Source organism: Argentina silus (assembly GCF_951799395.1).
Source record: "Argentina silus genome assembly, chromosome: 8".
Classification (NCBI taxonomy): Eukaryota; Metazoa; Chordata; class Actinopteri; order Argentiniformes; family Argentinidae; genus Argentina; species Argentina silus.
This window is the reverse complement of record NC_139662.1, coordinates 19429998-19457614: the sequence shown is the minus strand read 5'-3', so window position 1 is coordinate 19457614 and position 27617 is coordinate 19429998. Positions and strand designations below refer to the sequence as shown.

At 44.1% G+C, this 27617-nt stretch overlaps 3 protein-coding genes across 4 annotated transcripts; all 3 read right to left on the bottom strand.

The window, feature by feature from the left end:
- Positions 1-397: 397 nt before the first annotated feature.
- LOC310808289 (nascent polypeptide-associated complex subunit alpha) lies at positions 398-12478 on the bottom strand. Of its 2 annotated transcripts, XM_083675100.1 has the most exons (9): positions 12424-12478; positions 11355-11430; positions 7801-8808; positions 3909-3994; positions 3425-3502; positions 2392-2538; positions 1772-1900; positions 1262-1384; positions 398-522 (listed from the first exon to the last, which is right to left on the bottom strand). In XM_083675100.1, exons 2-9 carry the CDS (start codon positions 11422-11424, stop codon positions 508-510), a joined length of 1656 nt encoding a protein of 551 aa, XP_083531226.1. In that variant the 5' UTR covers positions 11425-11430; positions 12424-12478; the 3' UTR covers positions 398-507. The 2 variants fall into 2 exon arrangements, with proteins under 2 accessions (XP_083531226.1, XP_083531227.1); XM_083675101.1 differs by lacking the exon at positions 7801-8808.
- LOC310808288 (uncharacterized protein) lies at positions 4326-7794 on the bottom strand. Its single transcript, XM_083675099.1, has one exon. It carries the CDS (start codon positions 6608-6610, stop codon positions 4742-4744), a length of 1869 nt encoding a protein of 622 aa, XP_083531225.1. The 5' UTR covers positions 6611-7794; the 3' UTR covers positions 4326-4741.
- A 635-nt stretch (positions 12479-13113) lies between the features above and the next one.
- On the bottom strand, positions 13114-17052 carry prim1 (DNA primase subunit 1). Its single transcript, XM_083675104.1, has 13 exons — positions 16866-17052; positions 16366-16523; positions 16022-16128; positions 15781-15854; positions 15476-15612; positions 15105-15163; positions 14879-14988; positions 14577-14668; positions 14310-14442; positions 14113-14182; positions 13894-14006; positions 13610-13708; positions 13114-13505 (listed from the first exon to the last, which is right to left on the bottom strand). The coding sequence occupies exons 1-13, from the start codon at positions 16972-16974 to the stop codon at positions 13486-13488; spliced, it is 1281 nt and encodes a 426-aa protein (XP_083531230.1). The 5' UTR covers positions 16975-17052; the 3' UTR covers positions 13114-13485.
- Between the last annotated feature and the right edge of the window lie 10565 nt (positions 17053-27617).

The following is a 27617-nucleotide window of genomic DNA, read 5'->3' as shown; positions in this document are numbered from 1 at the left end:
CCCATTGACTTTTGATTTCACAGTACTGGAGCAGAAGTCCAGTTTCATTGGCAACGTAGATGGCATAATACGCCAACGACACATGCCGAAGAATACAAATAATAAAAAAATCAGTTATTCGTTGTGTAAACGACCTGTGTCCTGTGGTGAAAGGCACCTTACCGTCTTCTAGCACTACCCAATCAAATGACCAGAGACTAATGACATTAAAGCACATCAAGTCCTGTAGTTCCATGTGTAGAAATTATATCCTGGATTTCTAGATAACAAATCACCACTAGGACCTGACACCCGTTCAATTACAATACACAATAAAGTAGTTAATATGGAGATCTCACCAGATGAGTACCGTAAACAAATAAAACATGACGACAGTACAGAAGGGGACATCCAAGCATTCAATTGACCAAGCCACAACTTTATTTCCATCTTGGGTATAAATTGTACAAACAATAGTGTAGATTAAATCAGCAACCTTTCAGAACCCTCCTCGACTCCAGTGTTCTCCTACATCGTCAATTCCTGTGGAGATAACAAGACAATGTGTCAGCACATAAAAACGTTCTAGAAATTGAGGGACAAGAACATATAATAATGCTAAGCCCCATAATAGTTAGATAATAGGGGTCTTCTCTTCTCAGGACAGAAAGGTTGGCTTCAGTATATACTCAGAAGAACGAAAGTCACTGTATCAATCATCACTGAAGAGAATGGATCGACCACCGGTAGATTCTACACCTTTCAACTCTGGCGTATGTTGATGACAAGGCAGTCGACCCAGGGGCTTACTCGGGAGGGTGCAACACTATATTTCTATCTAAAGATTCTGTAATGTAGAGCAGAGATGCTTCCCAATCATGTAGAATAAGGAATCATGTCAGGTCTGTACATTACTTTCCCTTCTTTAACATTCAGAGCTGTGCACCCTCTTGAATACATCCTTTGGGTAACTGTCTATCTATTTGGGACATCTGGGGCCTATTCCAGAAAGGAGGGTCACTAAATTAGCCAGATAACTTGGAAAAAAACTATCAAATATATCTCTTGCTTTTCTGGTTTATTAATACAGATAAACTTGTATATTGTTTGTTGAGAGTGTCAAGTAGTCAATTATACCAACCATCTTTATTTATAAACAAAAACATAACATTTCAGAATGCTTATTGCTCCTGCTTCCTCGAATAGGCCACTCTACCTCATTGAAAGATCTGTGTTGAATATCCATGTTGGATATATTTTGATTGGCTGTTCAAACGCTTACCATGATGGCATTGACAATGTCGTTGTTGTTGTTTTTCAGGGCGCGTACAGCCTTCGCTCGCGACACGTTGGCTTGTGACATCACGAGTTCAATGTCCTTCACCTCGACCCCGGTCTCATCCACCTATGCGTAAAAGAATGTGTTAGTATTAAATCATACAATGAGTGTGTTAGGAGATGTCCATGAATTACAATGTGTGTGGTTACACTCAGAGGACAACCACTTGTGGACAACGGAAATAAGCCTAGCTCCAGAAATTGAGGGACAAGAACAATGTATAATACAAAATCCCCATTTATCGTTAGTTTATAAGGGTCTTCTCTTCTCAGGACAGAAAGGTTGGCTTCATTATTCTCAGAAGAACGAAAGTCACTGTATCAATCATCACTGAAGAGAACGGATCGACCACCGGGAGATTCTACAAGTAATCTTCCAACTAAGGCAAGTTTTGATGACACTTGTGGACAAGAGAAATAAGCCATGCTCTAAAACCCATCCTGAGGCCCTCACCTCTTCCTCTTCGCTCTCCTCCTGTACGGTGGGCGTCTGTGTGTTTTCCTGGACGTTCGACACCGCTTCTCCCTGTACCTTGAACTTCTCTGCGGCGGCCAGCTGGGCTTGCTGTGAAAGATCCTCGATCTGAGGAAAAGAGGGGAAAAGAGGGATATCAGTGCTGTATCCTTTGGCAAGAATCATGACACCTTGGTTGAAAGGAATCACACTGCAATTTTAACTCAGAACCTGTGTGACTCTGGTTATCAGCAGGAGCCTATTGCATGTAGGCATTCTTCAAATAGACTCTCTAGACTACATATCAACTCCTGTGAAGATGAGACTAAAAATCAGTCAGTGCATGTAAACGCTAAACCCCATTATAGTTAGTTTATAGGGGTCTTCTCTTCTCAGGACAGAAAGATTGGCTTCATTAGACTCAGAAGAACGAAAGTCACTGTATCAATCATCACTGAAGAGAATGGATCGACCACCGGGAGATTCTACACCTTTCAACTCTGGCGCATGTTGATGACAAGGCAGGGGAAAGTGCAGCAAGGCCAATTGCATAACAAACAAAGGTGACCATGAATTAGAATCGACACCGCATAGGAAATCATACCCTGTAGACATCTTACCTTAGCCTCACCGAAGACAATATAGGTGTCTGACGCGGGGCTTTTGTAGACGTCTGGTTTGGTGATGACAAACAGGATGTTCTTTGACTTGCGAATGGTAACCCTGGTGACCCCCGTCACCTGCCTAAGACCTAGCTTAGACATTGCCTGGTGAAAAGCAAACATCAGTGTCATTTCACATAGCACCTGCAAGTGTGGGCCTGCACATCACACTAGATCTTTAGACTCAAAGCTGGTTTGAACTGTGGATGTCCATTTGTTGATATTGAAATGATGAGAATAAAATGTGTAATTGCATGATAACGTGAAGCCTGATAATAATTAATAGGGGATTCTTCTCTTCTCAGGACAGAAAGGTTGGCTTCATTCGACTCAGAAGAACGAAAGTCACTGTATCAATCATCACTGAAGAGAACGGATCGACCACCAGGAGATTCTCCAATAAACTTACATCTCAGGTACATTTTTATGACAATGCCATCAACCCAAGGGCTTATTCAGGAGGGCGCAACATAATATTTCTATCTATAATAACATTATTATTAAACCACACTCATTCAAGTGTTCAGTGTGGGCCTGCCTATCACACTAGACCTCTAGAGACTCAAAGCTAGTTGACACTGAAATGTTAATTTTCATGATGAACAGGTGGCATATTGATAATCTCATTACTTCTTAATTAGAGTAGTATATTGAGATTAAGTAGTATATAGCAAATGGACAGTACCAGTCAAAAGATTGGACACACCTTGCCAAGAGTGTGCAAAGCTGTCATCAAAGCAAAAGGTGGCTACTTCGAAGAATCTAAAATCTAAAACATATTCTGGTTTGTTTAACACTTTTTTTGTTTACTACATAATTCCATATGTGTTCCTTCATAGTTTTGATGTCTTCAATATTAATCTACAACGTAGAAAATAATAAAAAAATAAAGAAAAACCATTGAATGAGAAGGTGTGTCCAAACTTTTGACTGGTACTATATATATATATATATATATATATATTCCCCCCGCCCCCCCTTTTCCAATTACCTTTCGTGCTTTCTTTTCACTACGACTCTGTTTGGCTTTGCTAACGGGTTCCTCATCTATTTCTGCAGCAGCAGCAAGCTGTGGAAAAAGAAGATAACATCCATCCCCTTTACTATAGACAGAGACATGTAAAGAGACAGGATACAAGTCAAGTCAACCCAAACGTTCTACACTTACATTCCCCATGCAAGTTCTAGAAATTGAGGGACAAGAACATGTATAATGCTAAGCCCCATAACAGATACTACGGGTCTTCTCTTCTCAGGACAGAAAGGTTGGCTTCAGTATATACTCAGAAGAACGAAAGTCACTGTATCGATCGTCACAGAAGAGTCAATGATCTAAAACATTTCCTACGGTGTTCATCTGAGCCATTCAGTGCATCTGTCGCAACACCTGCTCACCACCCAAACCAGCTTACCAGCAAACTAATCTGTTGCCCTTAAAAACCTGTCCAGGCAGTCTCATTCATGGGTGAACCTACCTGGGCCTGCTGCGTCTGTGTCTGCGCAGAGTCCTGTTCCTCCAGATCTGGTACCGACTCATCGCTGTCTGATTCAGTGCCAGACCCTGTAAGCCCCCCACAGAGAAGCAAGCATTAGTCACAGCATACAGGCGGTCACAGGCAGAGGCCTGAGCAGCACATAAGCAATTAACCTGTAGTAGCCTGTGTGAGAGCAGAGAACTGTAATTGCATGGGCAGTGAACAGAACAAAGCGTGTTTAAGGCATCTAAAATGGATACATTTGGAATGTATTTAATATGTCGCTGCAATTGAAACCAACCTAAAAGACTAATTTGAGGCACTGAGAGGATTAAAATGAATTTATGTGGATGAGGTTAACAAAAAGGTATGTATATAATGTATAAAATAAAATGTCAATTAATTACAGTAGATGTAAAATAATTTGAATTGGAGTGAAAGCCACACTTTATAAACATTAAGAGGAACCACCAAATTCAAAATATTTGTCAATTCCTCATAATCTCCCCCCCCCCCCGACACAACCAAAATCTTTCCATACCAGGGCTTACTACTCCTCCTATCTTTAAGACTAAGTGAGAAGGTTCCACTAGAAAAGAATCAAGTTTTTGATGCTAGGAAGAAAGACAATGTTTTAGACGTACAAAGAGACTTACGGTTTTTTTGTTGTTGTTTTTTTTTTTTTACCAAAATAACAATGGTATCCAGAAGTAGGAGCAACTGATTTCACCAATCAAAAGCTCTAACAACTACTTGTAATCTTTGAAACAGGCCAGTTGGTTACATTTTAAGCTAAGCTGATACAAACTACTAGAATATACTATATTTAACCTTTAAGAAAGGGGAAGAGACAAGCAAGCCAGTGAACAGGCCACAGAAATCACCAACATTGGTAGAACATATACAGAAGGGACAGGAAACAGAGAGAAAGAAGGAGAAATACCCTTATCGTTCTTGATCACAGGCTCCACTTTGGTTGGGGCTTTAGCAGTGGTGGGGGCTGGGGAAGGTTTGGGGGCTGAAACTGGTACCGGTGGGGGTACAATAGCTACTTCAACAGGGGCAGGCTTAGGGGGAGCTGGTGCAGGCACAACAGCGGGTTTAGGGGCTGGTGCAGGCACAACAATGGGTTCAACAGGAGCAGGCTTAGGGGGAGCTGGTGCGGGCACAACAGCGGGTTCGGGGGCTGGTGCGGGCACAACGGGTGCCTTCTCTTCCACCTCAACCACCTTGGCAGGCTCTGGCTTATCTATGGGCATTTCAGGGACCGCTTTGGGGGGGCTGGAGGCAACAACGGCTGCGAATGAGAGGGGGAGTGATACAACAGTGGGTTTAGGGGCAGGTGTGGGTACAGCAACTGGTTCTGGGGCTGGTGCGGGCACAGCAACTGGTTCTGGTGCGGGCACCACAGCGGGTTTGGGTGTGGGCACGGCGACAGGTTCGGGGGCTGGTGCGGGCACAGCAATGGGTTTGGGTGTGGGCACAGCCACAGGTTCGGGGGCTGGTGCAGGCACAACAATGGGTTCAGGGGCGGGTGCAGGCACAGCTACTGGTTCAGGGGCGGGTGCAGGCACAGCAACAGGTTCAGGAGCGGGTGCAGGCACAGCAACTGGTTCAGGGGCGGGTGCAGGCACAGCTACTGGTTCAGGGGCGGTTGCAGGCACAGCTACTGGTTCAGGGGCGGTTGCAGGCACAACAACGGGTTTGGGTGTGGGCACAGCAACAGGTTCAGGGGCTGGTGCAGGCACAGCAATGGGTTCGGGGGCTGGTGCAGACACAACAGCGGGCTCAACAACAGTGGGTTTTGGGGGAGCTTGAGCAACTGGGGCAGGTTTTGGAGCTTCTACTTTAGTAGGAGGTAGGAAAACTGGCATCTTGACAGGCTGCTCTGGAGGAATGAGAGGGGGGAGGTCATCATCTTCCTCCAGGGCAGGAGCAGAAGCTTTGGGGGCAGGCATAGGTGGAGCTGGGGCAGGAGCAGACACGGCCACAGCTACAGTGGGTGGAGCTACCTTCACCTCAGCCTTCTCTTTCACCTCAACCACCTTGGCAGGCTCTGGCTTGTCTATGGGCATTTCAGGGACAGCTTTGGAGGCAAGAGCGGCTGCGAATGAGAGAGGGGCTGGTGCAGCAGGCTTTGAGGTCACTTTAAAAGCCACTGGCTTGGGAGGGATGGGTGAGGCAGCTGCTGGCTCAGCATCAATAGCAACTACAGGAGCAGCAACAGGGGCAGGTTCAATTGGAGAAGGGATCGGCTCTGGCTTCTGCTCTGCAAGGACAGGAGCCTCAGCTGGGGCAGGCAGCTCATCAGCAGGCTTGAACGCAACGCCTTTCTTAGCCTTTCCTTGTTTGCCAGCCTTAACAACTTTCGGGGCAGCACGGTTGCCCTGGTTAGGATCTGTATGGCCTCCAGGTGAGGTAGCTAAGGGGGAGCATGGAGTGGAAGATGAAGTGGACTTTGGGGAGGTGGGAGAAGAGGAGGAGGCAGACATTGAGGAGCGTTTTCTTCTGCCAGGGACAGCCTTTGGGGCAGAGGAGCCTGGCCCACCCTTGGCCTCTTTGCTTTTGGGCTTTGCATGGCCAGCAGCAGCCTGGGGTTGCTGGGAAGTAGCCACACTTGCAGGGGCAGGAGGTGCGGCTGTATGAAACAAATTTGACTTAATATCATTTTTGGCAGATGAAGAATTGAGAGCCTTAACCATGCGGGTTAAAAGATCAGAAAAACAGAAGTCAACGTTGCCTCTTCAGGGTTAGGAAAACACACCACACAAACCTTGCTTCCAACTCGGACTGCACACTCAACACTACATCAAGTATTCAGGCAAAACCACAACCTAGAGTTAATACACACATCTACTTGGAGCAAGCACAGACCCAAAGTCTCAAAGCATTTTGTACATTCACAACCAGAGATCAAAATTGAGGACCAACTCTGTACAAAGAGAGTAAAGGACACAAATAAAGTGTGACAATTTGCACTGGCAAAGCGAGGCACTATTTTCACCAAACATGTTTTTGAAGAGTTAATAACAAGCAAGTGAAAGTAAGGAGGTGCTAAGCTTATGCTACACAAACTAGACAGAACAGAGTGTAAAATGGTTGTGATAGGTTTCACAATAAATTCACTCCAAATTCATAACTAACAGAAATGTCACATTAACTCTATTGAAGTGTGATTAAGTCAGAAAAAAGCACAGTTGTACAAGTGGTGTGCAGAGTGAGGATTACATTAAAACGATAATCAATTTCAACAATTTGACTTGTGGCTGGTGAAAATTTAAAGGGTACATTAGTCGTAATGAATAAAACTCCTATTGCAACTAAAAATTCCCCTATAGTGGCAAATCCCCATTGGACACAAATACTAATGTCCAAATCCCACACCACAGTGTAAGCACATTATCACAGTTGGCTTGGTGCATTCTTCCTGACAAACACCAATAAGCCCAGAGAAAGTAGAGCGGCGGAAACAGAACAGTCAAAGGACACACAATAACTCTGGCGACAAAAGAAGAAAGTTGCTGGAAGTCAGTTCTTTACTAAAAGTGCCTATATGGACTGGCCTGTTTCAAGGTGAAACACTGAGTTAACACAGTGACGCGAAAAGAGAGAGAATTGAGAGCCAATGGCTGCTTATTAGGTAAATAGAAACATAGAAGATTCTGCAATACTCAAAAGAATCGTGATCCGATCTGAACATCAGCCCCTTCTATTGAGCATCATGGGGGGGCAAAGATATCACGGTTTAGGTCAAATGTACCAGTTAAAAGAGCAAATATAGCCTACGCCCTATGGTTGCAAGTTTGAAAGTACAGAAGAAACGAAAGGTTTGAAAGGGAAGCTGCAGTAAGAGGGGAAATGCAGCTTTGACTTCTCACACAGAATGACCCACCTGACATGTGCCGGGTGGAGAGGGATGGGCCTGCGCGATTAGATGTCACCTTCGTCTGGACGGCCTCAGAAAGGGCCGCAATTGGTTCTTTCTCAATGGGAGTTTCATTTAGCATGGGCCCATCAGGCACATCAGCAGGCAGTGCTTCAGGTTCTGTGACCCCAGTGTCCAAGCTTGCGGCTTCAGTTGCTTTGGGGGCGGACTCCAGACTCACGTTCTCGAGGTCTTCAGTGATGGTTTCAACGGCAGACTCCAGGGTGACCTCTGGGGCAACACGTGCAATCCCATCCACAGCATCTGCAATTGGTTCTTCAGCAGCAGCGACTGGTTCTAGTTCTTGGACTGGAGCCTCTTCAACCACAATGGGTTCTTCTGCAACTGCCTCTTGATCGGCTGCCACAGAGGACTCGGTAACCTCAGCCGAAACATGGAGTGTGGCCTCTTCTGGTGCTTGGATGGCAAGTTCTTCAACCACCTCTTTAGGGTCATCAACAACAGTCACTTCCTCTTGAGCAGGAGATACTGGGTCTTGGACAGCTGGTTCTTCAACAGGGGCTGCAGCTTCTTCAATAACGGCTGACTCTTGAACAGGAGTTTCTTCTGGGGCAGATGCAGTCACTGCAGCTTCTTCAGAAACGGCCGATTCTTGGACAGGGATTTCTTCTGGGGCAGATGCAGTCACTGCAGCTTCTTCAGAAACGGCCGATTCCTGGACAGGGATTTCTTCTGGGGCAGAAGCAGTCTCGACTGGAGAGACAGATTCTTGGGTCGTTGGTGGTTCTGTAGTGGGCACTGGTGGTGGGATGGAGGCTTCCTCTGCGACTGCTGCAACCTCAGGTGCTGTTGCTACGCCATTAAGTTGGCCATCAGCGGTCTCTGATACTGGATGGGATTCAACCTCTTGAACAGTGGAGGCCTCTGGGAGAGGAGGACTTTCCAAAGGGGCTGCCTTCGTCACTTCGGGCACAGCCATCTCAGGGGGAGCAGAGGAACTCAACACCCCCGGAGCTGATAGGAGGAAAAGGAAGGGCAGGAGGAGGAGCAGCAGGGGGTAGTCACAGCGATAGTGAGAGGAGCGGCTGATAAGCTTACAGGAAGGGTCTTTCAAAGCATATGACCTAATGATTGAATCCTTTTAAATTAGAGAGACCTAGCTCCATGAATGTTACATACTACACATTAACGTACATGAGAGAAACATGAGGTTAGGATCCAAAATGTTTTGATTATGAAGCAAAATGTTAAGGAAACAGCTGAATAAGAGTATAAGAACAATGGGGTTGTGTTGTACATCTATCATTCCAATCGAACCACCATTTTTGTGAAGTTGTTCAAGGGTACAGCTTTCTGTTTACAGTTTGTGAGTGAACCAAGAATAGGTGAATAATGTACACCCCCACAAACTTGTGCCCATATCCCTGTTACCATGCAGTGTCTCAATCCTTAAAAGTGTGACAGAAAAAAAAAAAGAAAAAAAAAAAAAAAAACTTGAGCCCAGTGTGAACCCCTCTACTGGAAAAAAGAGTGGCATTCAATACATATACAGACCTTAATAGGACATACCATAAGAGTGAAAGAGTCCCACAAATGAGACAAGCATGCATACTGAACCACTTGTGAAACAGTTGAAAGATTAGTATAGAAAGAAGACTTATCCAAAGGTTGTAATGCTTTTTGACAACGAGATGCTATTCCAAGTGTACTATTCATCTGAATAATAAATCTGATCATTTTCTCATCCATTTTAAAGGCAATTAAACCAAATACTGAAGTATCATCCCACTCAATTACATAACCTGCTTCTTCCTTTCCAAACATTGGTGGGCCACCAATTCAAATCCCATGGTCTTCTTCCGTTCATCCAACCAGTTTTCCTCAATTTCTCAAACGTATTAACCTTAGTTGACTTTCTTCATCTTCCCTTGTGGTTTTTCTTCAGAAACTTCATCAGGCAACATCTGTAGTGATCATGTCATCATTTAACACCCCGTTTACCTTCTTCAGTTGACATCAGTGCTTTTGACCAGCTGTAACACGTTATTTTCTCTAGACTATGGTCATGTATTTCTTCTGATGGAGACAACTGGTCTTCTCTTTATTCGCTTCACCTTTGAGCTTCTAAGGTAGACTCCATATTGCCTAAGGAGACAATCTACCTACCATGATTTTCAATCTCTTCTTTTGCAAGTCTGGCTGACTAGTAAAAAGCAGCCACTTACATTCATTGGCAGTGGGGCACCTTCATTGGATTAATTAGAGTTCATTTGTTGAATCCCTGCATAAGAAATGTCTCTTGCCAGCATGAAATGAATGAGAAAATGCTTAGAAAAAAAACTCAATGATCCTGACAGTTCAATCAGATCATTTATTCATCTCCAAATGACATGTAGTCTATTATAAACCCTTTCAATTACATAACTGCTGTAAATGGCGCCTACCTCAAGTAACTCAAGTAACCATTAGCTTATCATGTAGCCTTGTTGTCTTGTAATTATCATTACCATCAAATCAGTCAGGAAGTCAGGAATTTGTCAAACAGAAAACCGCAGTACGTTTGAGTACTGATGAATACTTTACATGGTCAATGAGGATGTATGTGAACAAAAACATTTATTAAAGCTGCTATGATAATGTTTCATCCTAATAATATTTCTGAAATAAAAAAGAAATTTCTACCATGATAATGATCAGTGCCACTGCCTTGCGCCAAGATCTCTAATCAAATGTAACACAGTTAATCCGTGCAAGGTTTGTTTCTTTTAAATCTTCCGTGCACAGACTACATCAATACCCGTGCGTTAGAAAGTGTCACAACCCAGTGGTCAGTGAAGAAACATTCAACACAGGCGGTTGTCAGTGAGTGTGAGTTTGTGTGTAAACAAGAGGTCCTGGATAACCCATTAGAACTGCAGTTGAGGATCCTACATACATGACCACTATTTTAGGAATCACCAGTGAGGTAAGTAAAATTGTTCCCACATCAATGCAAAGTGAGGCTACAACGGTCAATCCCCGAAGGCTAACTCGCATTAAAAATTAATAAGTACAAGGAAAAATAATGTGGGTCAGAGACAGTGCTGCCCCCCCAGGAATGCAATCTACTGTGATTTAGCTTTTAACATCCCTCCACTGCTCAGCCCACTTTCCACCTAAAAATAAAACTGGCTGACGCTACGCCCTCCCCCCATATGATGAGATTACGGGTGAAAAGGGATTGTCCTAAACAACAGGTGACCCAGAGAAAACCGAGCTTCACATGAATGTTACCAACAGATGTCGAGTGGCATTCCACAACAGTGTCTGTCACCTGCTTGACTATCTCAGTTAAAACTAAAATTAACATCAACAAAAAAAAATACCCCTCTGAAATCCAACTATATTAGGCACAACACTTGATTAATATGGTCACCATTAAAATGTGGGAAGTCATTTACTAAACTCAGCCAGTACTTTACTGTTGATGTCGCTACTGCAGTGGTTGAGTTCCAGGACCCCCATTACCCCTTTAGTTAATGTCTTAGCATGCAAGTGCGATATGAAGTTGCTTTACGAACCAGTCTCAATTTGAGGCTGCTGCATCTCCTGCTCAGTGACCGGGACTGTCTCTGTGGCTTCGCCAGGCATGCTTGTCTGAAAAGAAAAAAATCAAAATCAATGAATCATGTGGAGGTCAGAAACCAAAGAAAGTTTCATATTGCTGGCTAAATTCACAGGGCATACATTGCTGCCCTCTCTACATACATTGAACACAAACGGCAACACATTGATACAACTTTGTTGAAAACGCAACGTGTGTGATCAAATGTCAATTCAACCACGTTAGCTAATTTGTTAGCAAAGTCACAACCAAGTTACCCAACATGCTAACGTAACACTTGCTCTACAACATGGGAACAAGCTAGTAGCCTAACTACAATGAGGAATCCGGCTAGCTAGCCGACATGTCATTTAGCACAATTTGCTTACTGATTCACGTGTCGCGAACAGATCAGGACCAAATCACTGAAGAAGACCAACAACCTCAACACCAAAAAGAAACATAACATTGCTGGCCATGTTCTTTAAATCCTGTCATTATATTCGCTAGCAAGTTAAATAAACTGTCAACACTTCAAAAGACTGAAACGATGTTACTAACAGATTACTCACATCTAAACCAACATTGCTGGCTAGGTAGCTAGCTAACATTAGCTACAAACTCATGCCTTAGTGCACTGTCAAAGGGGCTAGCTAGCTGACCAAGACAATTGCATGTTTTGTCTTAGTCAACTCATTGCTTCAATGTTCAGCTACCAAACACTTTGGATATCACTATAGTCTATATTGTTCAAAGTGTCACCGCAGTTATTTCTGATCGCGTGTCAACTGAAACATGGGCTATTCTGAAACAGTTCGCAACAAAGCTAATAGCTATCAGTTGTGGGGAGAGTCATGATGGTCCCCCATTTTGTACCAGCGATCGATATCATAACAGTGAATAATTCACTATACAAAAAACAATATGGATCAATATTTACATCAGCTAGATAACAAGAATCTCATGCACTGTTTAAGTCGTGTTTTAACCATTTTAAACTGCAACAAACGGGTAGATGAAGTTAGATTATTGACAGAGATACTCACCGAGTCAGGATTCTATATCCAAGATGGCTGTGAGAGAGAATTTCTAACCCCTGTCCTGCGGTGATATTTACCAGACTTCTTCTTCTTCCGGGTTGTCGTGGTGTTTTTGGTTTCTTTGCATATTATATCAAAATCCCTTAATTTTTCCATCTCTCTGATTGAGTTACATCATGTGCAAAAGAGCTAGTCGAAAACCAGGTCTTATGATTCAGATATATTTGTTATTACAGTTTTATTGTCACTGATCATTATGGTAGACTGGTTCAAAAAAATAAAATAATAATAATAATAATAATAACAATAATCAGGACAATCAGTCTAACTAACAGGTAGTAACCCTTGTTATAAAAGCCAGTAGCTTGACCTTGGCCAGCATGGATTCCAGCACTGGATAGCCCCTGTCTGTATCATTGGCACAGATTGGCACCACCAAGAATGCAAGCAGCTGCCTCAGTAATTTCAGCTTTATGCAGCTGCTTTGTTGTTTTGCCATCTGTAACATATATACAGATGTTGAATTGTATTCTGCCTAATAGGTGGTTAAATACTTCTGTGATCTTCAGAGCTACTAAACAATAACACAGAATAGGTACGCCAGATACAAATAATAATCGTGCCATGCCCTTTAAAAAGACTGAAGATTTACATCAAGACACAGAATAAGGTACATCTAGACACATAGTATTACAATATCATTTTAATTTTAATTATTTATTTTTTTTATAAAAGAAGATACAATGTACACACGTTTTGCCTGACACTCACTTTCAATCTTTGATATGGAATAAGATATTTGCATGGACATTCTCAGACTGAGACCCTTGTTCAGTGCATCTGATTGAACTGTACTTTATTGTCACTTAACAAACTTGATGACAGTTTTGTTTCAGATTTGGGTGGGTTGCAAAACTAGGAATTGATCAGAATCATAAGACATTGCACTGCAAAGGGGCTTGCATTGCTTATGAAATCTATATGCTGTACAGTATATGAGTTAAACAATTAAGACCATTTTTGTTTGCCCAAACAAGTGTAATGCTTTCTGTTGGACACTGCGCAGGGTTAGAAGTCCTTTTGGAGATCTGAGAAAAGAAATGAGGAGAAGCCACGATCAACACATTTTTATCAACCTGAATTTTGAATGTCACGGTGACCTTCTTTCACAAGGAATTTTAATCAAACTCACCGCTCTTTTTAAGAAGCTCCCCTTTCCGTAAGCGAGCCATCCCTTCCAGAAACTGATCAAAAAGTTTCACATACTTTGCCAAGCTGGTTCGTTTGTAGTCTGTGGAAACGGAAGTGATACTTGGTGTTCATAAAAATCACGGTACAATAGTATAAAAGCACACATCCATGCCATTGTGTCTTCTTTGTAGCATTAGAATGGGGCTTATATAACAGTGATAGACACAGACAGCAGCCTACAGGGATGTAAGTCGTATCCAGATCTTTCTGGGTTTTTATGGGTACCTCGTAACCTCCGTCGCTCCCCTGCTTCTTTGTCATTCTCCTTGGCTTCCTCCTCTTCCTCCTCTTCCTTCTCTTCCGCTACCCTAGGCCGATCCAGCTCCTCACAGATCTGACTGGAAAAGAGGCGTAAGAACAGGACAGTTGAGTACAACTCACACATCAATTAGTCCTCAACAGAGGCCCAGAGGAGCAGCATATACAAACTGACTGGTGGCTTACCTGATAGTGGGTACATCAAAGGGATCAAACAGATCCAGTTCTCTCAGGTCAATAGGAACAGAGATTCGCCCTGTGAGAAAGTGAGGAACACGGGGGGGGGGGGGGCAACATATCCGTTATCTCACAGGCAACATATCAGTTATGTCATTATCTTGCAATATGCAATATGTTACTCATGCACAGCTTTTTTTTTTCACCTGTTTTGGGGTGGACACTGAAAGGGCTCTTTAGCAAGTGATTTACTCCTTTACTGACGTTTACATCAAGCCGAGGGTAACAATACTGCAGCATGATCTCCTTCTCAAAGTAGTGGCCCTTCTTGACAGTAGTCTGGATGAAGAAAGTTTCAGAAATACACGTTTGGCTGTCATTAATGGCTGTGATATGTTGTTGTGATGTGTTCTGACAGTCAGACAATCTCTATTGCAGTATTCTGTACTTTGTAAGTAAACATGATCATCTACCCGTTTCTTTTCGACCAGGACCTTGAGCCTGCCCCAGCGCTTCTCAGGGTTCTTCTCATTCTGGAAGTACGGCAGCAAATCCTTTCTGATATGTGAAGTTAGAGTTAAGGGCCCGCACCTTCCAGCATATTCTCTCCCTCGCTCCCAGTATACAATTGATAGTGAGTGAGTGAGTGAGTGAGTGAGTGAAAAAAACAATGAAAAAGAGAGAGAATGTGTGTGTGTGTCATATTTCAAATCACATGTATGTGGTATGTACTGTATATGGAATATCAATAAAAAGTGACAGAGAAAAAGGATATCTTCTGGCACAAGGGCCAGCACTTTGTCTGCAGCTACCTTGCTGCTCAATATCTCCTGTCCCAGCAGAGCGTACTGGGGGAAATAGTGCTCCACCACAGTCAGGGATTCTCTGGAGGGGTTAAAGGTACATTTGAAGTCAATTAATAAAACTTATGAAAAAGGTTGTGGTCTATTTACAAGGTGGCTGGAAGAAGTGAATATTCCTCATCAGTGGATCGGTCTTACCTGATGAATGGGTGAATTGGGTCATTCAGCACAACTTTCCTCACTGTTTCTTCCCCGCCCTAAAGATCAGCAAGAGATTTATTATACTAAGAATTCACAGCATCAGCTCTCATGACAACTCAGACTTCAATAAACAAAGTGTGAGTCAGCTCAATATGGGTGTGTGCAGTTCAGTCATTTTCACAGGGCTCAGTTACTCCCTGAGGTATTTCTTTATCTGCATGTGAGGCCACCAAACCTGTTCATAATCTATGATCATGTCGAATGTGAATGTGAATGATCATGTTTTCTGTTGAAAAACCCTGTTGAAAAACCCTGTTGAAAAACCCTGTTTTGCATTGGGTATGTTGTTATGGTAAAAGTAAACCTACCTTCACCAGGCTGAGGTACTCTGCCACAGCAGAGCGCGCCGCCACAGACAGCTTCCTGGCAGCTTCGTCGCACACCCAACAATGCACCCCTCTCCTTCCCGAATACACCCATAAGCAGTGGCGGAAACCAAAGTCCTCTGGAGCCCAACAAAGTCAAAAGAAATCACCATGAAATGACATTACCGAATCACCAAAAAGAGAAGTCTTTCATCAGCAACACTTGAATGAGTGAGAGGAGTACAAAAATCATTTGATGCAGACGGTCTTTGTGGCGTCTGACATCGTAACCAGCTTTCCGAACTCGCCTCGAAGCGCCCTGTCCAGGATACGGATGGCAATAGTCATCAGGGTCCAGCACTTAGAACAGATATCTGCAGCACTGAAAAACAGACACGACAATACAGAGGATGAACGGTCCACATCCCCAACATAACATCAAGGGTATCACCTGACTACGACTGTGGCGTTCTTCTAAACAACTGCACAGTTGAAAAAGATGATGGATCTACTACTTGAGAGATTTTCTGGCTGATGTGCTCCAAATACCTGCAACAGCTTCTAACGTCGTCATAATCCGTCATGTCAATATCAAACACCAGCTCCTTCTCCAGAGCCTGGAAGGTTCCAGACTTCACTGTGTTGTGCTGATTGGGCTGTGGATGGCAGACAAGAAGCAAATTAGGAATGTAGACAGAAAGAGACAAATCAGTAATGTAGGAATGAGTGGAGAGAGAGAGAGAGATGGAGAGAGAGAGAGAAAGAAAGATGGAGATCTGGGTGAGGGAGGAAAGAGAGAGGGGTCTGGGTGAGGGAGGGGAGAGAGAGAGAGATCTGGGTGAGGGAGGAGTTATTAAGAAAAGCAGGTGGCCAGATCAGAACCCCAGCCCCACCCTGTGACTGTAGACAGCCCCGATGTCAATCTTGTAGGGGGTCATCTTCTGCATCTCCTTCTCCAGCTCATTCTGCGTGCTGAATGACTGGTACCGAACGTAGATGTCATCCTTCAATGTGAAGCAGAACTCTCGATTCTGGAAGTAGTTCTTGGTCACTATGAGGTTGCAAAACAAAGAACTTGCCTTAATTTGGGCTTGACCCGGTGGTGGATTCACTGAGACAACTAGGCCTAAGCTGTGTGTGATGGTGTGGAGGAGGTAGTTACATACATCATTAGAGCCTGCCATTAAGCAAAGGTATCTAAATGTGTGATGACTCTGGCTGACAACATTTCTGCTTGCTAGCTTGATAGTGGGCATACAGCAGTAGGGACTTGAGCACAACAGTGAAATCAACTTGATCGCGCACAAGGCTTAGGTATCTGTCAACACATGCATACATCGTGTCATGAAGATGAATAGAATAGCGAGGTTACTACTACTGCTACTCTGCTCACCTCCTCCATAGTTAAGCCATCGGTGGTATTGAGAGAAAGGGAAAAGTCGGCGGTAGTACAGGGGTAAAAGGTCCGGCAGAGAAGCTGGGTCGTAATCTGATGTTGGCATTTCTGAAGTTCTGTAAATTATCAGGTTTGTTTACAAAAACCGTATCTCCACGACAAGAAGCAGCAGCTCTAATGACACTTCGAGCGCGCGCGAAACTCTGAAAATAAACCGGAAAGGAAGGAGTTCAATGGGATATGTAGTCATTTCTAGCTAAATGGTTCATTCCTCAATGTAGCCCAAGTGAGCACTCTGTAAATACAAAACACATATTTGTAATCATGCTGTTTGGTAATCTGCATTAAATAGCAATATTTCAATAAAATGTTATATAAAAATAACTAATTTCTATTTATACTAAGATCTGCTGCTTGTGTTTAGACTGCACCTTTCCTCTGTGACCATTAGAGGGCAATACAACTTCACCTTCTCTCTCCCTCCAGGCTGCCCGTTTCATTGAGAAGTCTCTCTCCGTACAACCCCCCCCCCTCCTCCACGTCGCCGCACTGCAGTTTCTTTAGAATGAGATAGATTGGGCAGATGTGCCCCCGATATTGGAATGACTCATGTGTTTCTCAGGGGTGTTTCCCCCCGAATGCACCCCGAATGTGTGTGTGTGTGTGTGTGTGTGTGTGTGTGCGTGCGTGCGTGCGTGCGTGCGTGCGTGTCTATGTCTGTGCTTGCGTGCATAAACATGTAGGACACATGTGGAGCATGCTAGGCCTACTGGAAAGATCATGTGTGTTTGGATTATATCTCGAACATAGTGTGTGCATGGTGTGTCATCACCTGACTGGAGGAGGTTTAAGTGCAGATGAGTGAGAGTTCAGTCGATGATCAAAACACAGACTTGTTTCACACTCCAATCCTCCCTGCAGTGGTAAGAGCTCTCCTCTACTGTGAGGGTGCTTCTGCTAGAGCACTGCCACTTAGCAGAACAGCCATTGCACCTAGTTAGAGAACAGCCATTGCACCTAGACTCAGACCGAGAGCACAATGTGTTCCATGACATTACCTTTCTCCCCTACTTCGATACATCAAAGCTGGGCTTCTACTTGGAATCCATTTAAAACAAAGTGAAATCTCATAATGATGCACATAAGAGGGTCATCTTTGGAGAGAGAGAGAGAGAGAGAGAGAGAGAGAGAGAGAGAGAGAGAGAGAGAGAGAGAGAGAGAGAGAGAGATCGGTAAAGGACTCTATGTAACCAGTTTTAGGGCATCCATGTAACCTGAAGGGACTCCATATAACCAATAGGGCTTCCATGTAACTTCAATAGCAACTCTATGTAACTTCATGGGACCTCTATGTAACCTCATAGGGCATCTGTAACCTGTAAAGATTATTTGTAACATTTTCTTAGTCTTAGAATCAGAAGTCAGTGACAGTAAATGGGAAACTGAAAATTCTGTATTTTCAGACTTTAGCAATTCAGATATTTGTCTTTACATATCAATTTAGATCAGAGAATATATTCTCAATAGGAAAACAACATTCGTCAATACATTGTAGCAAACAGATACAAGTGAATGATTGAGGGGTTTTAGTATCCCATTGAGAGACCGTGCATAATGGTCTCTCTGGCTGGATTGGGAGTTTGGATAGAGCTAGAGGTCTGTTTTTTAAAATAATATTTCAGAGAAGATGACATACTCTAAGAAGAGGCTTGTAGTATTACAAAAGAAAACAAAGCAGGTGACATCGCTCTGAATGACATGTATAGCACTTTACAGCTAAAGAGAGAGAGAGAGAGAGAGAGAGAGAGAGAGAGAGAGAGAGAGAGAGAGAGGGAGAGAGATGTCAGAGCCATGTCACATCATGTACAGTACATGTCTCATCTACAGTGTCATAGCAACCTATTTTACGGCTCCAGTCATTCAGAGAGCTGTTCTCTGCCAGGACACAGAGAGTCTATGGACACGCAACAGCATATTCAACTCTGTCCCACGTCCTATTTATAATTGCAAGGCTTTATGTTTTCTACACTTGTTTTGGAGACAGACAGCCAACGTATGAGAGATCCATTATCAGTCTGATAGTAGGGGAAATGGAGAACAGCAGGCTGCAATGGGTCCAGTGTCGGTTTATATTGGTGAAGGATCTCCAGACATCTGTTACATCCTTAAGGGTTCACTATGTCGTCTGCTTGCTCAATTCTACTTTCACAGCCACTCATCCCCCCCCCATCTGTCTCTCTCTCTCTCTGTCTCTCTCTCTCTCTTTTTTTCCCTCACCTTGTCCCTTCTGCTGTCCCTCTCTCTGCCCTCCCCAGGTTGTTAGAGACATGGACACCACCAAATCTGCTTAGAACAGTCAGCAAAGGTATGTTAAAGATCTTGTCAGGGATGGAAGAAAACCTGATGATCCATGAGGAACAGACAGGACTTCACATGCTGTTCTACTTGCCCCTGGATCTATGGTGAACTTGTTCAATTCCGCATAACCCCATTCACTTTCAGCTAATGCTAAGAAGTCTCCATAAACATGGACATTTAGGGAGGTAAGATGCTCACAGAAGGTAAACTGAAGAAACATCTTCTTCTCCTACCACTCCTACTCTCTGTTTACTGTTAGCCAAAAGCACAGGGCTGGATGCTAATGCGGCGCTCTGAAGGATGGAAAAATCCAATACTTCCTTTATGTAATAACAATGTCATCCCTCTGCTCTCACCTGCAATTATTTTTTAAATGGTAAATAGATTGTCTCTGACTTTTGTTTTTAAGACATGGTTCTAATACACATACATGGTCATAGCTATATGGAATAACTGGTCCTTTGTGGTTCAGTGGAAGGGTGTTTTGTTTTTCATAGTCAATGGAATACATAAACACATTGTTCTGCTGGCTATGATGTTTTCCTTTAAAGGGTGAACGATTTTGAAGTCTCTGGGGTGGATTTGGAGGTATGAGGGGTGGGGGTTCAGAGGATGTAAAAATTGCACCAGCCTATTTACTTGTCAGTACTGCCCCGAAATAGCCATGATCTGTTTTACCAATAACAATGGTTTTGCAGTTTCTGAGAGGAGGATGGAGGGGGTGGAAAGGAGTGGTGTTTTGTAGAAGGAGAGAGATTATATGGGGAATGTGGGACTTTCCTCCTGCCAGACAGTCAGACAGTAAGACAGTCAGTATAGCACTGGGCTACAGAGCTAAACACTGGGCTACAGAGCATAGCACTGGGCTACAGAGCCAATGGGCTACAGAAACACTGGGCTACAGAACCACTGGACTACAGAGCCAAACACTGGGCTACAGAGACACTGGGCTACAGAGCATAGCACTGGGCTACAGAGCCTAGCACTGGGCTACGGAGCCTAGCACTGAGCTACAGAGCCTAGCACTGTGCTACAGAGCCTAGCACTGGGCTACAAAGCATAGCACTGGGCTACAGAGACACTGGACTACAGAGCCAAACACTGGGCTACAGAGCCACTGGGCCACAGAGTGTAGCACTGGGCTCCAGAGACACTGGACTACAGAGCCAAACACTGGGCAACAGAGCCAAACACTGGGCTACAGAACCAAACACTGGGCTACAGAGCCAAATACTGGACTACACAGCCATAGCCAAGCACTGGGCTACAGAGCACTGGGCTACAGAGCACTAGGCTACATAGCACTGGGCTACAGAGCACTAGGCTACAGAGCCAAACATTGGGCTACAGAGCACTGGGCTACAGAGCACTGGGCTACAGAGACACTCTGGACTACAGAGGCCAACACTGGGCTACAGAGACACTGGACTACAGACCACTGGGCTACAGAGCCAAACACTGGGTTACAGAGCACTGGGCTACAGAGCCAAACACTGGGTTACAGAGCACTGGGCTACAGAGCCAAACACTAGTGAGTGTGACTCCATTGTTTGGACAGTTTCCTGCCCCTGCCTTGGCACTGGTGTGGGTGGAAAGCTTCCCCTTCCTCCCTTGAATTCTCATAGTTATCCTCTATGACCTCTTCTGCATAACCCCGTTGATATCCACCAACAATCCAACCCCCTGTAACCCTAACCCTAACCCAACCCTAACCCTAACCCTAACCCAACCCTAACCCTAACCCTAACCCTAACCCAACCCTAACCCTAACCCTAACCCTAACCCAACCCTAACCCTAACCCTAACCCTAACCCTAACCCTAACTCTTATCCTAATCCTAACCCTACCCCCCCCCCCCCCCCCCCGCAAAAAAAATCGTTTTTGCCCTAAAACTGTGGTATCCAGTCATGGCCATAGAAAGCTATTTATTTATCTAGGGGGACTTATGTATTCAATTGATTCATCAAGCACTGAGCTAAAGCAATTAACTTGCAGGTTCAGTGGCAGTGCATGACCTGAATTTGAGACCTCGGATCCTTAGTGGATTTCAAACAGACTATGCAAAAAGTGTAATACTGAACCCATCATGATTTTCTAATTTTAACAACTGTGACTTGCTTCTTGATTGTCACAACTGTCAAGAGGCTGAGTCTGAAAACATTCAATTGAATAAATTGTAGGCCTATACATACAATATTTTAAATACCTGTGGTCTAGTAAACGTGTAATTTTGTTAATATCAACTTGTTTTTTTCTCTACGAACTGTTACATGTTCCAAGGCAATTTAAATTGAAATATTTTCTTCAGAATTTCCACTTTATGATTGCATTTGCGTTTGGAATATCATTTAATCATTACTTCATTTACATAATGCAACCCTCTCAACCACGTCTTGCTTGAATTATGCAAATTCTCTGGCTGCAAGGCATGCTGAATGTGATTTCTTTTTCTGCTTGTTGGCTGTGCCCAGCCTAATGCACGACGGATGGAATATCATGTGCTAGCGATGTGACTCTGTGTGGTGATTGTTGTTGATGTTGTGAAGGAATAGTAATCCAAGCTAAAAAACAGCAGATTTCTTTATTCAGGAAATGACAATTGGAATGATAACATTATCTCTCTTTTCCTTAACAGCATTTTCCTTTTCATCCCCTTTTCTGCACACCTCACTCACATATAGTATTTCTCTTAATGTGTTTTCATGTTACCTCCTATAGAATACCATTCTGGCTCTCACACACTTGCACAGACAGACACACATACACACACACGCACACACACACACAAACACACACACACACACAGACACACACACACACACACACACACACACACACACATACATACACAGCAGGCGCACATCAGTAGGGTAGTGCATTGGGTGAAAATGTCACTGCTGTGTTTCCAGACCCTTCAATCTGTGTTACATCATACATAATGGGCCGATCCAGGTCATGGAGCTGTAGGTGTCCAGAGAATGGGTTGAACACATGGCTGACCAGCACCACGGGAAAAAAACATTTACAGTGGATGTACTCATGTACAGTAGGTGTTTTTAAAGGTCAGTGCATGTAAGGATGTTAGGGAACAGCGCAGTCGCTGTGTGGCAGGGCACTGTCACATGCATGCACATGTCAGACAATAAACCCCACAGCTGCAGAGACCGGGGCCAGTGGACCAATGGAACGGCATGTCACTCAGGTTCAGTACCTTCCACTGGAAATGTTGTCCCTGCCAAAGATAGATCAGTGGTGCTTTATACTGGTGCACTCACTGAATAAGGAGAGAGACAAAATGTTCTGCGCGGGTCTGCTGATGTTCTGCGTGGGTCTGTGTTTAACAATGCTGTAACGATCTTGAGAAAGTGTGTTGCATAATGAGGCACTGTGAGAGGACATGGCCGGAGACGCTCCTCTGGGCTCTTCAGGCTGCATCTTGACTGTCCCTCCTAAAGACCTCTTCACCCCCTACTACCCCTCTGTATAGTTTCTCTACTGTTAATAATAAAAAATATATTAAAAAACAATTATTTAAAAAAAAAAGCATTGTGGCTACCAATGGCACCTGGTCCTAGTGTAGATTTTTGCTTATGACAGATAGATAGATAGATAGATAGATAGATAGATAGATAGGTACTTTATTGATCCCCGAGGGGAAATTAAGGCATTACAGCAGCTCACAGCCTGGACAGAGACACTACCCCCACACACACACACACCAGCCAAGACAGAGACACTACCCCCCCTACACAATGGACCCAGACAGCCCCCTCCCCCCCATCGCATCTCTCTCCATCCAGGAGAGAGACGTCAACAAACTGTTAAAGAAACAGAACCCCTGCAAGGCAGCTGGACCAGACGCTGTCTCCCCCTCCACACTGAAGCACTGTGCAGACCAGCTGTCTCCAGTGTTTACGGGCATCTTTAACACTTCATTGGTTGAATGCATGGTACCTGCCTGCTTCAAAACATCCACCATCATCCCAGTTCCCAAAAAGCAGAGGATCATAGGCCTTAATGACTACACACCAGTCGCCCTGACCTCTGTGGTAATGAAGACCTTTGAGCAGCTGAAGAAATTCAAAATGCCGTAGAAAGTGATGGTCGAGTTCTACACGGCCATCATTGAGTCCATCCTCAGCTCATCAATCACCGTCTGGTTCCCTGCCTCTACTGCAAAGGACAAACGCAGACTGCAGCGGATCATTCGGTCAGCCGAGAAGGTCATCGGCTGCAACCTGCCATCTCTCCTGGACCTGTTCCACTCCAGGACCAGTAAGAGAGCAGGAAAGATCATCGCTGATCCTTCCCATCCTGGTCACCACCTCTTCCAGAGACTTCCATCCGGCAAAAGGTTCCGGTCAATCAAGACCGAACACAGTGTCATGAAGGGGATGGGAGGGATTGTCCATGATGGCCAGGAGTTTGGTCCTCATCCTCTTATTGGCCACCTCCTCCACAGTGTTCAGGGTGACACTGAGGACAGAAACAGCTTTCCTAATGAGCTTGTTCAGCTTCTTGGTGTCACCTTCCTTGATGCTGCCTCCCCAGCATACCACTGCGTACAGCACTCCGCTGACCTGGTAGAAGATGTTCTGCAGAGTCCTGCACATGCCAAAGGACCTGAGCCTCCTCAGGAAATAAAGCCGGCTCTGGCCCGTCTTGTACAGAACATCTGTGTTACCAGTCCAGTCCAGTTTATTGTCCAGGTACACCCCCAGGTACTTGTAGTTCTGGACCACCTCCACGTCCTTTCCCTGGATGGAAACAGGAGACAGAGGGACCCTAGTCCTCCTAAAGTCCACCACCATCTCCTTTGTCTTGCTGATATTGAGTAGCGGGTCGTTCTGCTCACACTACTCAACAAAACTGTCCACCAGTCCTTTGTACTCAGTCTCCTGGCCTCCACTGACGCATCCCACAATAGGAAGAATGATGACTAATATATAGATGATTCACTTACTTTAGACAAATGTACTTGTTATAAGTTGCTTTGAATAAAAGCGTCTGCTAAATGTCAAAAATTAAAAAATGTAATGGAGCTGTCCCTACAGAACCACAGTAGCCCTACAATCCACAGGATCATGGACAGCAACCCACAACAGAACTGTCCCTCAGTAACCCCTCACCTGGTCTATGGACAGCTACTCATCACCACACCTGAAGCCACTCTGCAATCACAACTGCAGGCAATTCAGCAGGGATAAAGCTGCCTCAGTCTGCAGAGACGGGAGTTAGGGAGCAAGCTAAGAAGAGCCTTTCATCTGCCACTGCCTGAAGCTTGCCTTAGTTTACCTAAAAATATCCTAAAGTGTTTTTAGGTGCCAGGAGAAGAGCATTCGTCAATTTGGATGCAAAAGTCTAATAAATGTTATGATTCTACAGTTGTATTAGTTTCAGTTTTATTTGTATGTAAGCTACTGAAGACTACTCCCTACTCCCTTGTTTTGTATCTACATTGTGTTGCCCTTAAGATATCGCCGTACATTCGGGGTGCATCATCCTACAGAAGTCTATCACAACAGCATCTGGCTACAAAAATGACAAAATTGAACCTATTTCATGGGGAAAGAACCATTCCCTGAAAAACATTAATAAACCATTCTCAGGGGAGGGACAGTGCACGTCTTCCCTGCACGCCTGGAACAGACTAGGTTATGCAACACATCATTATGAAACAAACACATAAACATGCCAAAGCTGAAGGAGGGAGAGGGAGAAATTGAGCGTGTGTGTGTGCGCGTGTCTGTGTGTGTGTGCGTGTCTGTGTGTATGTGTGTGTGTGTAAGACAAAGAGTCTTGAATAATTAAAGACACTATAGGAAGGAAAAAGCAATGGGCCAGTTTGAAACTCTGAGACATACAGAATATATAATGACCTTTGTTACAGGCTCTGCTAATCTAAATTGATTGCCTTGGCAACAACATTTACATACAGTGTGTTCTGCAGCCTTTGACAGTCCTTTGGACAGGAAGTGGAGGGAAGCGAGAACAGTGTGTCAGTGTGCTGTATAGTGTGATGTTTCTCAACTTATTCGGAACTCCTCCCTCTTTTCCCAATCCACTGGCTGCCTACCTGTACCCAGCTGTGGCTTTGTATTCCCAGGTGGAATGAGGATTCTGTGCTCCATAATTACCTCTGGGTCCTGGAGCCTTACCAGGGGGGAGCAGCACAGATTCTGCCTGACGGCGGTGACACTTAGCCAGGGTGGAAGCAGCCACACACTAGCCTGTGACAAACCCTCCTGGGCAGGCCACTAACCCAGAGAGAAGAGGAGAGAAGAGGAGAGAGAGAGAGAGAGAGAGAGAGAGAGAGAGAGAGAGAGAGATTAAAGTTTGTCTATATCCTCTTATAGTAATCAATAATAGGAAGGGGTCAATAATTGATTGTCTAAATGTTTGTCCCATATCTAAGGTGGCTAGAAATGAGGTAAACAGCAATGAACACAACCAATACGAGAAGGTGAGGGAGACAGAGCAATTACGATAGGAATTTAGATCTCCAAACAGGTAAAATGTGCATCTAAGAGTATTGGAGGTGATTTTTAAAAGCATTATAAACTGGGTGCTCAGCAACAGTCTTGCTGTGCTTGCTGTGTTTTGTTCCAGGTGAGGTCCATCACCTGGCACTAAACTATGGCATTTGAAATAGCATCGATGTGTTGTCCAACTCTATGTGTGGTGGCAGTAGAAATCATTACAGTGTGTGTGTGTGTGTGTCATTCATGCTCTGCACAACTCAGCATGCTCCACTTCCTTTCCAAATGGCTGACTTTCTAGAATTGTCTGTTATATTTCAGAGTGATAGTGCCATCTGTCATCTATCTGGGGTTGGCAGGCAGCGTTCGGCCTTGTCTGTGTCGGGGTCACCACACGCTACTCTTACATAAACATATGCTCACACACAGGGGCACTCTCACGCACAAATACTAACTGACACACTCCCAAAAACATATCAGGATATCACACACTGGTTGCACCTGCACACCCTGGCTACAGTGTTTCTTTCCAGTTAACAACAAAAAAATAAATCCTTCTTCTAGCATTGTGACTGCCAATGGCCCCTGGTCTGAGCATTGCTGGGCATTGCTTTATCTTATGATGACTGATGGACAGATGATTCACTTGCTTAAACAAATGTATTTGTTGTAAGTCGCTTTGGATAAAGGCGTCTGCTAAATGCCATGAATGTAAATGTAAGTGTTTGCTCACTCTTCATCAGCCTAGATCAGTGGTGGGGAGTCGACCCCAAAAAACGGTCGACTCTCAACTCTCCGGAGTCGGAGCAGACTCCAACGCTGAGAGGGAGAGGAATGTCTGAGACAACAAAAGTGGTAAATGTATTGTAGAGAATGTCAATGTTCTGCCAGCGCATCGCTAGCTCAGTCAAATCATTTTTAAGCACATATGCACCAGTGGAGGCTGGTGGATGGAGAAACTGGGGCGGATGGGCTCATTCTAATGGATGGAACGGAATCAGGAATGGCATCAAACTCCTGTCAAACACATATGTTTAAATACCATTCCTCATTCCATTCCATCCATTACAATTAACTCCATCAACTCTGAAAGCAGGAGTCTGAGTCGGGGTCCAAAATCCTTGAGTCGTACAGCACTACCCAAGATGTGATTGCTTGCTTGACAAATGCATAAATGTAAAAGTGACATGTTGGGAAAAGACATACAGCACTTAAAACATCTGTGCAGCTCCCTTTTTTCCCCATTGATTCAGGTATTGGATCCCTTGTCTACCCTGTGCAATGGTACAGACATATACAAGAGGCAACACAGATAAAGTCTGTTTGTGTTTTGTGACCACTTGTATTGCACAGGGCTCTCACAAAGAAGTGCCGTGACTAGAACTACTTAAATTGCATTTTAGCTGATAAGTCATATTTTATCTTAGTCTCATTCGTTACAGGAAGGGAAGTCATGAGGGGACCAAGGAGACAACATGTTTCCAATGTTGCTTCAGTCAAGACTGTGACCCCCTTGAACCCAGATACGGGTTTTTGGAGTCAGGAAAATTCCCCTCAGAAATTTGCCGATCCAAAGAGGAAGGATATGCTTCCTTAATACTCCAAAAAAACATTTTTCATATCTGTAAAAGTTCAAAAAGCTATCACAGGCAGCATGGAGATTAGGAACTCCCTGTTGACCCGTGTGTGGGGTATTGTGACACAGGCACAGGGAGAAACAAAGAGAGAGAGAGAGAGAGAGAGAGAGAGAGAGAGAGAGAGAGAGAGAGAGAGAGAGAGAGAGAGAGAGAGAGAGATTCACAAAATGATTCAGTTTAAAAAGAAAATATTTCTGTGATCTAGTGGGTATTAAATTATAGTGCCTCAAAACAGTGCCATTATTGTTTACCCACACAGTAATACAGGGTAAAAC

What these genes read in the sequence shown, in the direction of transcription:
- prim1 (XM_083675104.1), bottom strand. Translation starts at nt 16,974, where the DNA reads ATGCCAACATCAGATTACGACCCAGCTTCTCTGCCGGACCTTTTACCC. An exon ending in GGGCTGTCTACAGTCACAGG is followed by an intron (nt 16,129 to 16,365) that starts GTGGGGCTGGGG and finishes TGCCATCCACAG; the next exon opens with CCCAATCAGCACAACACAGT. An exon ending in CAGTGTCCACCCCAAAACAG is followed by an intron (nt 14,183 to 14,309) that starts GTGAAAAAAAAA and finishes ACTTTCTCACAG; the next exon opens with GGCGAATCTCTGTTCCTATT.
- LOC310808289 (XM_083675100.1), bottom strand. Translation starts at nt 11,424, where the DNA reads ATGCCTGGCGAAGCCACAGAGACAGTCCCGGTCACTGAGCAGGAGATG. An exon ending in TTGTCTTCGGTGAGGCTAAG is followed by an intron (nt 1,901 to 2,391) that starts GTAAGATGTCTA and finishes TCTTTTCCTCAG; the next exon opens with ATCGAGGATCTTTCACAGCA. An exon ending in AGGAGAGCGAAGAGGAAGAG is followed by an intron (nt 1,385 to 1,771) that starts GTGAGGGCCTCA and finishes TTTTACGCATAG; the next exon opens with GTGGATGAGACCGGGGTCGA.
- LOC310808288 (XM_083675099.1), bottom strand. Translation starts at nt 6,610, where the DNA reads ATGGTTAAGGCTCTCAATTCTTCATCTGCCAAAAATGATATTAAGTCA.